This window comes from Ochotona princeps, chromosome 7, assembly GCF_030435755.1.
Source record: "Ochotona princeps isolate mOchPri1 chromosome 7, mOchPri1.hap1, whole genome shotgun sequence".
NCBI lineage: Eukaryota > Metazoa > Chordata > Mammalia > Lagomorpha > Ochotonidae > Ochotona > Ochotona princeps.
Genome location: NC_080838.1, coordinates 86,796,602 through 86,809,638, shown reverse-complemented (window position 1 = coordinate 86,809,638; position 13,037 = coordinate 86,796,602). Strand labels below are relative to the sequence as shown.

The window sequence follows — 13,037 nt, the reverse complement described above, 5'->3', positions numbered from 1 at the left end:
CTCTGGGGGTGGTATTTCAAAGTCAGGCATGAAACTGAACTGTTCTAAGAGATGCAGTCAGGTGACGTTCACTTTTGAGATCAAGCTTGCTGGACTCGGCTTCGCTTTTGAGGTAAAAATTTCAGAAATTTTAAATACTACAAAGACAAATATTGGTCATTAGTGATACAACATCAATGAGATGTGAGACAGGCACTCTTCTCACCCAGCACTGTAACTAGTGGTGGCTATATGGACAGGCACTGGTCTCACCCAGCACTGTAACTAGCCGTGGCTATATGGACAGGCACTGGTTGTACCCAGCACTGTAACTAGCCGTGGCTATATGGACAGGCACTGGTTGTACCCAGCACTGTAACTAGCTGTGGCTATATGGATAGAAACTGGTTGTACCCAGCACTGTAACTAGTCATGGCTATATGGACAGGAACTGGTCATACCCAGGTCTGTAACTAGCCATGGCTATATGTAAGATCAGACAAGAGACCTGGGTCATGCACAGTGGGAGAAGTAAATCAGATTGTGGTGGACATTCTAAATGCTTCTCTATGGAATGAACAGAAGTAATGCAGTGTCCCCTGTGTTCCCAGGGAGGATGTTGTACAAGGGAAAAGCAGACTAAGCAGGGAAGGGGTGACCCCTAGACAGTTACAAATTTGTCGTGCCATCTAGGCCATTTGTACAACATCTCATTCTTCATTAGGGAAGCCAGAGTGACAATAAAACCAAGCTCGACTCTGTTTTGGTTATTAAACAAGCCTGGTAGTCGCACTGCTAGCAACCATGTGGATGACAATTGCACAGGAGGTGATGGCATTATGGGTCACTGCCCCTGTGCTGTGCTGACACCTGACACAGAACAGAACTGTGTCACCTGTCAGGAGGCAGCATGACCTGTTACGGCAGAAGCCAAGGAAACCAAGAAGTGAGAAATACTCAAGGTGATGGAAGAGCAGGCTGGGGTGTTGTGAGAGAACGATCGTGAAGGCACAGGTACAAGAAAGAGTGGCCAAGAGCAGACTGATGCTTGTCTGCAGGTTCAGGCTGGGTAATCGAACCTGACTGCAGTTCTCCTAACAGACAGCTGGACCCCATGGAACAGAGGCCCCACACACAGGCTGACTGCCCCACAGGCAAACCCTTAAGATACCTCATCTCTAGAGTGTAGAATCGTGGGTGGCCTCCTCTTCAACTGAGCTCCTTTCCTATATCCCCCTCCCAGTGACAATAGCCTACTGCCAGCCTCAGGGCTGCCATGTGTACCGGCTGTGTCTTCTGGCATAGGCGGGGTACCTCCTGCTGACAGAGGCTCCCCAGCTCTGGGCTGGGCCAGGGGAGTCCTGTGGGGAGTCCTGCAGGGAGTGGCCACCAGACATCTTCCCTCACTGAGGGACCATGGTCTAGCTGGCACACGGCGGGCATAGAGGCTCAGGGAGCGCCCACCAGGACATGCTCCCTGAGGGTCTGTGGTCTAGCTGGCATGCAGAAGGCATGAAGTCTTGGGGAGTGCCCACCCAGATGTGCTCCCTCCCTGAGCGTCTGTGGTCTAGCTGGCATGCAGAAGGCATGGAGTCTTGGGGAGTGCCCACCCAGGTGTGCTCCCTCACTGAGGGCTCACAGTCCAGCTGGCATGCAGTGGGCATGGAGGCTGGGCCACCAGGACATGCTCCCTTACTGAGGACCCACAGTCTACCTGGCATGCAGCAGGCATGGAGGCTGGGGCTACCCACCTGAGAAGCTCCCCAGTCTCGGTGCTGACGCGTCGCCTCCATCATGGATCTCCAGGGAGTCCCAGTTCTGTTCTGTGGCAAAGCTGATCACCTGAATCTGCCCAGGTATAAGGTCGAGTTAAACTCCAATTTGGGGTGAGCAAAGTGAGTCTGAGCAGAAAGGCTTGGACATGACTCAGACACATACCAGTTAAAATGTATGGAGACAAAAAAGGACATAAGCCCTAAAAGGGGGCATCCAGAAATTTCTCTAAGGGGTCCTTTGAATAGGCTTAATTCAGGAGTTGGTCCTTTTTTATTCCAAAAAGAGAAACATGATTGGGAAGATTTTATAGGAAATAGTAACAAAGGAGAAATACCACAGTCTGTAAGTGAAGGAGAAATATAGTCTGTAAGTAAGTGCTAGGAGAGTAGGGTGGGAAAGAGCTCAGGGACTCCAGTGGGTTCTGGCATGCTCTAGCGGGCTCTGGCGAGCTCTGGCAGGCTCCAGTGGGCTCTAGCGTGCTCTGGTGGGCTCCACTGGGCTCTGGTGGGCTCTGGCAGGCTCCAGTGGGCTCTGGCGGGCTCCAGTGGGCTCTAGCGGGCTCTGGCGGGCTCCAGTGGGCTCTAGCAGGCTCTGGTGGGCTCCATTGGGCTCTGGTGGGCTCTAGCGGGCTCTGTGGGTTCCAGCTGGCTCCGGCAGGCTCTGATGGGCTCTGTTTCAGCCCCTGTAGACTCACCTGGATCCCCGACCCCTCAGTGACTATGATCTTCCAGACACAGTTGAGGTTGTTTCCATACGGCTCTGGGTAGCCTGGAGACAGAATTGTCCCTCTCCGCTGGGTGAAGTTGCCACTGCAGGGGACTAAACAGAATCAAGTTCAACAACGGTGAGGTATGATGAGGCTGCAGAGACCTACTGCTGTGTGATAGGCTAGGGGAAGCTTGACAATGACAACCACACTGTAAATGGCATGACCAGCCAGGGGAACATTCAGTCTGTTTTCACAAATTAGCGACACCAGTGATTCTTATCTATAATGACATTAAGTTTCAGAGTTTCTCCAAGGAAAGTCTGTACCCAGCACATCTGTGAAATGACCCTGTGCAGAAGGAGCATGGCACCCCTGACAGCATGGATGGGGCTGCTGAAGCAGCTCAGCCAACAGAAGAGCTGCTGACAATGAGTAATGGATTCAGGGCTAATCACGGGTGCAGGGTAGGTTTCTATACAAAATTAAGCAGATTAACCAATAGGGCCGTCGCCAATCAAGCTGAATTAACCTATTGCTCTGCAAACAACCTTTATCACAGCCTTACCAGGAGGGCAGCACACAATAATATAGCAAATCAGCATGATAATGAAATGATGTTGCACATCCAAGAGTTTAGAGTTGGTGGCATACTTAATATATAGCAGGAAAGCAACCATGTTTCATCCCTGTTAATGTGATGGCTTATGTTGTGAAATGAATATTCTTAGGGTTTAGGTGCTCCTTAAGTGGGTAACAAGTGGACGGGCCAATGAGTCCCAAGTACAATCCACTCAGGTGGATGGGGCAATGAGTCCTGAGTGCAATCCACTCAGGTGGACAGGGCAGTGAATCCCAAGTGCAATCCACTCAGGTGGACGGGGCAATGAGTCCCAAGGGCGATCCACTCAGGTGGGCAGGCCAGTGAGTCCCGAGGGTGATCCACTCAGGTGGACAGGGCAGTGAGTCCCGAGGGTGATCCACTCAGGTGGACGGGGCAGTGAATCCCAAGTGCAATCCACTCAGGTGGACGGGGCAGTGAATCCCAAGTGCAATCCACTCAGGTGGACGGGGCAGTGAGTCCCGAGTGTGATCCGCTCAGGTGGACGGGGCAGTGAGTCCCGAGTGGGATCCGCTCAGGTGGACGGGGCAGTGAGTCCCGAGTGTGATCCACTCAGGTGGACGGGGCAGTGAGTCCCGAGTGTGATCCACTCAGGTGGACGGGGCAGTGAATCCCAAGTGCAATCCACTCAGGTGGATGGGGCAGTGAGTCCCGAGGGTGATCCACTCAGGTGGACGGGGCAGTGAGTCCCGAGTGTGATCCGCTCAGGTGGACGGGGCAGTGAGTCCCGAGGGTGATCCACTCAGGTGGACGGGGCAGTGAGTCCCGAGTGTGATCCGCTCAGGTGGACGGGGCAGTGAGTCCCGAGTGTGATCCGCTCAGGTGGACGGGGCAGTGAGTCCCGAGTGTGATCCGCTCAGGTGGACGGGGCAGTGAGTCCCGAGTGTGATCCGCTCAGGTGGACGGGGCAGTGAGTCCCGAGTGTGATCCACTCAGGTGGACGGGGCAATGAGTCCCAAGTGTGATCCGCTCAGGTGGACGGGGCAGAAGCACTGAAAAGCAGGCATGCACACTGTTGGACCCTCATGCAGGGACTGCACCTTATGGCTCCCACTCACCCACACAGCTCGGGATGGTGTCATTCCACTGGGCCAGCGCGTTGGGCACAGACTGACAGCGGATGGCTGTGGAGCCCTGGAGCAGATATCCTGGGTTACACTCAAATCGAACGACGGAACCAGCTGAAAACTCAGAGCCAATTCTCCTTCCGTATCTGGGCTCAGGGACAGAGGTGCATTGGGTGTCGCTGGTACGAGGCACAGCTGGGGGAGGAACACACAACTTAGCTGTCTATCTCTTCGCCAGAAATCAAAGCCCTACACTACAAAAGGATCTGAGTTCAATAAAAGTTGACATCAACACAGAAATTCACAATGCATTGGACAGTGTCTGCAGACAACAATTTGGGGTCATTTTCACATTTACACCAAGTACTCACGTCAAGCTGAGGCCAACTCATTATCCTCATTCCAGAGGAGAACAAATGTTGGAGAACTGGCACCTTATGAGGACTTGTTGATACTGAGTTGCATGCAAAATTCTGTGCTGAATGGTCTTTGTAAAAACTGCATGTGTGTGCTCTTGACAAAAATGCGTTTCTCAGAAACAAAAAATCAGTTAAGTATTATGATTCATGCCACTTACAAGGGCAGGTAAATCAACCCAGACATCTCTCAGCCTGGGAAAGACTTCTAGCAAAGGAATTCTAGATTTCTACCTTTTCATCCAATTTGAAAAAAAGTGCCTCTTTGTTTTTAAGAAGGCCTTTCAATGAACTGTGATGACATGAAGTCACGAATGCCAAGGGCAGCAGGTCTTTGGAGGTGAGCACTGTGGTACAATAGACTGAATGAGACTATGGGAGATCTCTCTCTAAAGCAGAATGACAGGAGGGAGAGAGAGGGGCCATCGGAAGGTTCTGTTAAGGGAAATGTCTGAGACAGTGCGGAGCATGAGGTTCTATGGAAGTTAGGAAACTGGTGGTGTGGGTGAGAATAGAATGTCTGTTTAGGTAAGCAGAGTGTAATCGGAGAAGTACGGCGAATGGCCGACTGGCAAATGGAGTACGGCACACTATAGGAGGCATGAAACCAAAACTTTGCCTGAATTTCACCTTGAAATACACATTAAGTCCTGTAATTCACTAATTCTGGTGTGGAAGGTTATTCTGAGGGGACTGAGACCCATCACATTCAATATAGAAACAGATACACAGAAATAGGCAAACTATACAACAGCTTCCTTCACAATGATGGGGAGATGCACTAATCAATGATGATGCCCACATCCTGGACTGTGTGCACCACACAGACGGGGAAGGAGGGGCTACAGCAAGTGACTTCTTTTCCTTGGCCATTGACTAACATCTGCTTTAGAGTGAGCAGGAGGGAAGGTTGTGGACTCCATTTGAGTTGCCTCTGTTGTTGCCTCTTGATTCCAGTGTTGATGGCAATGTTACAAAGCAGGGAATGTGGACCCCACCCAGGCCACCCACTGCAATGCAACATAGGTTCTATATTTTTCATACAACAGAACCAGTGGTCTCTTCTAAAGCTGCAAGAAACAGACTGTATTGGATCGCCCAGAAATGCTTATGCGTGACTTTTGACTATCAAAGCAATCTAAAAATGCACTGATGTTAGGCACAAAGCAGCCTCTACAGAATGGCAGAAATCACTCAAATTCATTTAATAACACCAGCTGATCACAGCTTCTGCCAGTCTCTGCTTGATACAAAAATGTTGGAATCTTGGAAAGTGGAGGGGAGGCTGGCCAGGTTACTTCTGCTCTGGACAGTCAGCATTTCTTGGAGCTAGGAAACAGGTGAGCCAAACTTTTGTATAGTTCTTAAGTGATTTATTTATTTCAAAAGCAGAGAAGCAAAGTTATAGAGGAAAGATGAGGGTATAGGGGGAGAGAGGGAAAGGAGGAGGGAGGGAGGGAGGGAGGGAGAGGGAGGGAGAGAGGGAGAGAGAGAGAGAGAGAAAGAGAGAGAGAGAGAGAGAGATATCTCCCATCACTCCCCAGCTCGCCACAGTACGCAGGGCTGGGTTAGGCTAAACCCAGAATCCAGGAACTCCATCTAGGTCCCCATGTGAGAGTTGGGGCCCAACCACTTGAGTCAACAGCCAGTGTCTCCCATACACATTGGTAGGAAGTTGGTTGGAAGCAGAGAAGATGGACTTCAAACCAGGCACTCTGATACCGAATGGAGGGGTCATAAGCATTGACCTAACCTGCAATGCCCACTGGTCGGCTTGATACTTAGCAGAAAAGGCACGAATTATGACTTCTGAAATGTGTTTCTCACACATTTCCAGGGATGTTTGTTCCCTCCTGCAGTAGAATGTGTGATTGTGGCTCAGGACTGGAGTTATAACTGTTCTAGTTTCCCTCATACTTGGATCAGATGATTTTTCAGGGCAGATTCTCACGACCTTACTTCTAAAGTCTACTTGACTCACGGATGGGTACAGAGCTGGCCCTGGGGCCACAGCGATAGAGGTTAATCCAGATGGGTGCAGATTTGGCCCTGGGGCCATAGCCAGAGAGGCTAACTCGAACAGGTGCAGATCTGGCCCCAAGGACACAGCGGTAGAGGTTAACTCCGAGATGGGTGCAGATCTGGCTCCAAGGCCACTGTCATAGAGAGTAACTCCAAAATGGGTACAGAGCTGGCCCTGGGGCCACAGCTGTAGAGGCTAACTCTGAGCTGGGTGCAGAGCTGGCCCCAAGGCCACAGCTGTAGAGGTGTTTTGTTAATACTGAAACTCATGATTCCTTCCAAACCTGGGGCCCTGTGAATGTGCATACCTTGTGTTCTGTTGCACCAGGGATGAACTCCCCGAGTGGTCCTGAGACAGCACCACCCCACACGGAAACCCAACTCTGCATTGGCATCAGTGCATCTTCTCATAGATAAATCAACACTGAGGAGCCTGGAAGCAAGGCGTTACAAGTGGCCCTGGCTCTCAGCCCTCGTGGGAGACCAACAGGTCTTAACTTGTGCTTGCTGCCTGCTCTGGCTTTTCATTAAGTAGTGTGGAAAACAATTAGACGAGTTACAGAAAATGCTGACACTCAGGTTAATGAGGAGATTGACAACAAGAGTTCAGGGAGATGGGACCATCAAGTGATAGTGTCCCTGCAGCACCAACTAGGACATCCTGTGGGGACAGGGGACCAAGGACCAAGCACTACAATGTTGGCACACCTAGTGCCATATGCACGCTCTGCGCCCTGGACTGCACCCATGAATTTCATGGAAGTGTCCAGCAGTTCTTTATGTTGAACTGCTTGTTGACATGGATTCCAGTTCCTATAACAACAGACATCCTAAGGTTACTGTGTAGCTTTTGCCTTAATAACTTGGGGATGAACGAAGCTGCGAGGGGTGTAGGGAAGCACTCCTCAGAAAACATTTACACAATGCAGTCCCGATGACCTCTGGCCTCCAACATGACCACTATCCCCCAAGAAGTAATGCTGAATTCACCTCTTCCATTGTATTTAAAATGTTCCTTGTTGTGGTGAGTGATCTGTAAATTTCATTCATAACCCTAATTCTTTTAGTCGAAAGGATTTAGATTTGGTTGAAAAAATAAGGTTTTGGGGAGGGGTGGGGAGAACCCAAGTATCTATGTAACTGTGTCACATAATACAATGTAATTACTGAAAAAAAAATAAAAAAATAAAAAATAAATAAAAATAAGCAAATGTCGAAAAAAAAAATAAGGTTTTCGCATAAGCTTACCAATAGGAACAAGCAAGAGAAGATGATATAAAAAGAAGTTATAAAATATTGAGAGTGTTGAAGTCATTATGCATTTTTAAGTACAAGGAAAGTAGGTTCCTTCTACAAAATATTTTCTACCTTTCTGTATTTTACATATTTTAATAATAATGCAGTTTCAATGTAAAAAATTTTTTCTAAAATCCAGCTTCAAAGGATAGCATCTTAAGATGTCCAGACAATGGTTCATTTACATGAAATATTTTATCTGATTATGTTATTAATTTTCTAAACTTCATCAAAAACAAAGGCAGCCTTTTTTGAAGGCAGATAATGTCAGCCCCTTGATGTTCCCTAGGAGAGAAGATGTCGTTTAATGAGGCAGTACTCTTTCTATGTTACACTACTTGTACTTTGTGAATTTGCTTTTGCAAAAATAATATAAAATTTACTGGAAAGTAATTTGGCCTAGAAAGAGGTGATTTTTTTTTTAGGTTGGCCATTCTGTGATCATTCTAATGATTAACATCACAGATGATTTACATTGTAATTATCTTAAATACAACACATACCACCACAGCATTGCTTCTAACTTCACTGCTTTGTCATTGAAGCCATTGCCACTTGAGTGGGTTAGAGAGATTTTACCTGCTTCCAGCTGGCCAAGACTCAATCTCACCCTATTATGCCTCAGACATCTTTAGGCTGAAATCTGAAGGGGGTTTTAGAGTGAAACGTTTTGAGGGTGTAGATCTTACAAGGTGAGAGTATAACAAGTGATCTGTAAACAATAAGACATTGTCATTCTACACATTTATATATATTTTTTAAATAATGAGGTCGGAGCCAGTTTTTGCTGAAATCCTCAATCAAGGAAAAAAGGCAATGTCAAGAAATGCTTTCAGTCCAATTCTGAAGGAAGCTGAGTCGTTTTATGGACCATGAAACCTTGGAAGCCCAAGCAGTGCTCCTTTAGCTCAGCAGGTGAAGGCAGGTGGTGACAGTCCCTTTCGGGTCACAGCTGCCCGCCCCACTTTCCATGCCTGACTACTCCGTCCTTGGTGCATAAGCCGTCGCCATGGGGCCCTTCCCACGTGCATGTGAAGGATGGGCGACGAAAAGGCAAAGAACAGAGAGAATTCTAGTTTTCAGAACTTTTGAGCAATCTCAACATAATTTCCAGTAGTTTCCAGATCCAAAGCTAGGTACGGATGAAGAACTGTTAAAGCAGCAACCGTTGCACGGCCAGAATGGTAGGTTCACAAGTGATCCGTTATGGTTACCTGTTTGGTTTTTGTTTGACTTCCCTTTACAGTATTCTTATTTTTTTCATTATTACTATGTTTTAAAACATGCAAAGTACACAACGTGGGTTACATGCCTTTCATTGATCATTCACGATGACAGAAACCACTGCTAAACAGTTGACTTGAGAAAAATATTGAAGTATGTTTGAAAGCTTTTAGGACGTCATATTTCATTATCTGGAAGTAACAGAGCAAGCCATGCAACGGTCAGCAGTGGATTGCACTGGCCATCCGGGATTCTTACCTTGGTAAACGAAATGAAACCCTCGTGCGGAGGCACCACTCTTGGCACTGAACCGCAGCAAAATCTGATTGGATGTTGCCAGAGGCAAAGTTTCACCTAGAAACAAAAACAGAGCTACCACGTTGGCTGCAGAAGATGCACAGCACTGTAGTAGATAAAAGTGTTTGGGGATCACAATGCCAATATGGAATTTCCCATTCAATCTTTGAACCTTAAAACAACAACTTTGCTTGGGTATTTAAGACAAAACATTTTAATGAAAATTTCTTATTCATTTCTATGAATCTTAAATATATTTAACCTATTATTAACATTTAAAGGAAACACCAGCAGGATTATTAATGTGTAACACAAGAGTAGTTCAAAACACTTGTGTAAAATGGAGCTCATTTGGTACAAACCATGTTGAATTCCGGCAACATGGAGGGTCTTGCAGAAAGTCATAGAAAATGCATACTGTGAAAAGGCTATGCAATGACTCCAGTTTACTGTACTGAAGTAAAGTTATCTTCTCCTTCTCTATTCCAAGCACTGTCTGAAGTCCCCTTGTAGAGGAGACAGGAATCTAAGTGCTGGGTGAATTGTTCACTCAGTGACAGCTTAATTTGGTAATTACTCTCTAGGATTTTTACATAAAACTAAGAAAATGTCTCTGAATACCAAACTTTGGAAAAGTTTTCTGTGTTCAGTATGCATCAGTCTCCAGACGGAGAGGGCCTGTGGGTTGTAACTCTCAGAGCCGGTTCCTGAACTTGCAGTTCAATTGTCTATATGTTCTCATGCCTTCCAAAACACAGTTGCAAGGAGCAATGGCAGAAAACAACAAACCATAGGTGTTAAGAATTTTGACTGCTAATGAAATCACAAACAATTGGAAATATCCAAAGCTTTACCTTAACCAAAATTGTGGTATGCATGGTTAGTGCTACCTGGCAAATTTGCTCAGTGAATGGCAACCGTACCGGTACTTGCAGAAACAGAAGCGACAACCATGACACAGGCTGCAGCTCACTCGCTGAACCACATCCGTCCAACGCAGTGCTTCTCAGGGTATAGGTACCCAGATGTACCTGCACCCACACATGCACACTCAGGTATGTAGTGGCATGCATTAGATTTCTGTACTATATATTAGCAGATTTGGAATGATGCAGACCAAAATTTTAATAGTCTCTATCCAGGAGGAAGATTAAATAGCACAGAACAGAAAATAAGACAAAAAGAGTTCATTAATTTTCCTTTTTGTGGTATTTGCCTCTGTTATTCAGGTGGATATTATATTCTTCAAAATCACAGAAAGTAAAATGAGAAAAGCAGGCACATGGAGCAATGTTAAATTGTCTATTTAAAATAAATTTTAAATAAATTTGTTAAAATAAATTTCTACGAAAATCCAGGTATGTCTAAATTTCCCATTCATCAAAAATAGAAAGAAAGAGGCCATTTAAAGCAAATCAGCCAAGCATTCCAACAAGAATTCCCGAGTGAGCTCTGTGGTCACAGACCTGAGTGAGAGCCAGAGAGTGAGCTGAGCAACCGCGCCTGAGGGTGGGTCCCGTCAAACAGCTCCGCCAGGTCGTTGAGCGCCGTCTGGAAGTAGGCAAACTGCCCAAACACCACTGCAAGGCAAGGGGCAGCAACATGGGCATCAAGGCCGGCAGTGTCCACTAGAGGAGGTACTGTGCGCGTGCTTACTGATTCCTGCAGTTGACCGTTCTCCTAAAATTCCTCCCAAAAAGACTGACTCATTTTATCTGTTAACATTTTCAATTGCATTAAGTTTTTCCTTTTGATTTTTTGTTACGTAATGATAGGAGAAAACTACTTTGAGTTTTTTTCTAATCATGGCATAGAACCAAAATAAATTTGGGATAAACCAGCTTTTGTACCTGAATGATTAATCTGGCCCAATGCAGCCTGATTAACTGATTAACTAATTAATCAATTAATCTGTATACAGGAAACAGTGGAAAGTACACTGCAACCCAAGAGTATTTCCTTGTAACCAGGCAACAGAAGCCAATCAGAGGCTTCAAGCTGCCAATCACGCAAGGTCATGGTGATGGGTCCTTCTCCATTCGCTCTCCCTCACGTGTCCTGAAGCAGGTTTGAACCGTCTTTGGTCCCCAATGTTTCAGCTCAGCTCTACAGCTTCTTGCAGGACAAAACCCATAAATTTTACTTCATCTGCTTTCAACATCATACAAAAAATTCATATAACTGAAAATTAGTCTTTTTTACCATATAAAATGAGTGGAGAAATTTACAGATCTTCCATTTATTTTTTAATAAGTGACAGTTTAGTCAATGAAAACACAGCATATGAGTCAAATTGCATGATGAATTTGATGGACAATTTAAATTTTTCACAAAAACGTACTACAAAGCTACCTACATTTAACATAGTGACAAATTTATATTACTACATGTACTCCAACAGAAACATATGGTAGATATTACTTATCATGATTGAAATTAATCTTGCTTACAGATATTTAAGCTGCATACATACCTCCTACAAATAAAACATAACAGCACATTTTACAATGTCAAGATTAATCATTATTTATATATTAGAGAGGGCTTTACAATCTTCAGAAAGACATCTATTTATAGGCAATGGACGATTAATCCTTGCCTTATACATGCTAGAATCATTCTAACCTTTCCTGAACAAGGTTTCAGCATGACAACGCTGTGTGCGGTGGAGGCAATCCAAAAGCTCTCTGTCTCCATGCACATTGCATACATGTGTACACCACAAAGGTAATTAATATACACACACAGATAATGTGTCTTCTACTTTAGACTTCACAACTTCCTGGGGGAAGAGTACAGGAGGCATTAGCCTCTGGACTGCCCAAATAGATAGCGTGTTCTAAAAACTATAGTTCAGGTGTTGGAGAAGGGAAGGGCTATAGGGATTCCTCCCCAGTGCTACTCACACAACCCTCCCTCTCCACGACAGTCACAGAATCATTAAAGTTTATCATGCGAAGGGCTCAGTGCTTGCATCGTTTGATAACAATGTATCTTCTTCAAGAAAACACTTGGCAAGTATCATCTTTATGCTATAATAAACATGCTATTTGCTATTATAATGCTATTAATAAAGAAACCAATAAGAAAGTAGCTGTGTCCCAGGACTCACACTGTGATGAGTACCAGTGCTTCCCCCCAAATAAAGCTCCAGGACACACAGTCTCAGCACTCAAGGCTGAATTCACTCTGCAGAGAGACCCAGCTCCTTGGGGCTGAGCTCTAGCTGTGGCTGACACCGAACCCCTGAGAAGAGAGCATGCCCGAGATGAGCAATGTGCATGGAGGCCCTTGCTGCCACCAGGAGTGAGGAGGCCACCAGAAAAAAACACCAAAGGACTCTTTGGGTGTGGCAAGCGCCACTGCTGGCAGACTGTGCTGCGTCATGCAGGAGACACATCCCAGCCAGTCCTTCCAGAAAGCTTTGTCTCAGAATGGAATATGAGGGAACACACAGATCAGACTGTTGGAAGTAGCCAGTATGGCCAGGAGTTTGTTGGTTTGGTCAACAGTCCCCGCAGTAGGGGAGGGTGGGAACTGTAGTGCAAGGATCTGGGCAAGTCGAAGCACTCAGGTCCCAGGAAGGGTATGAATTGGGTTACAAGGATTGCCTTTCATTCTTCTGAGTTACC

General features: G+C 46.0%; 1 protein-coding gene across 1 annotated transcript in view; it reads right to left on the bottom strand.

The window, feature by feature from the left end:
* The window catches only part of CSMD1 (CUB and Sushi multiple domains 1), a 652,915-nt gene that overhangs the window by 183,156 nt on the left and 456,722 nt on the right, over positions 1-13,037 (bottom strand). Inside the window, exons 28-32 of the mRNA XM_058666667.1 lie at positions 10,872-10,985; positions 9,367-9,462; positions 4,142-4,345; positions 2,450-2,574; positions 1,731-1,827 (exon numbers count right to left, since the gene is read on the bottom strand). Of these exons, the coding sequence (XP_058522650.1) occupies positions 1,731-1,827; positions 2,450-2,574; positions 4,142-4,345; positions 9,367-9,462; positions 10,872-10,985 (636 nt within the window). The remainder of the gene's footprint in view (positions 1-1,730; positions 1,828-2,449; positions 2,575-4,141; positions 4,346-9,366; positions 9,463-10,871; positions 10,986-13,037) is intronic.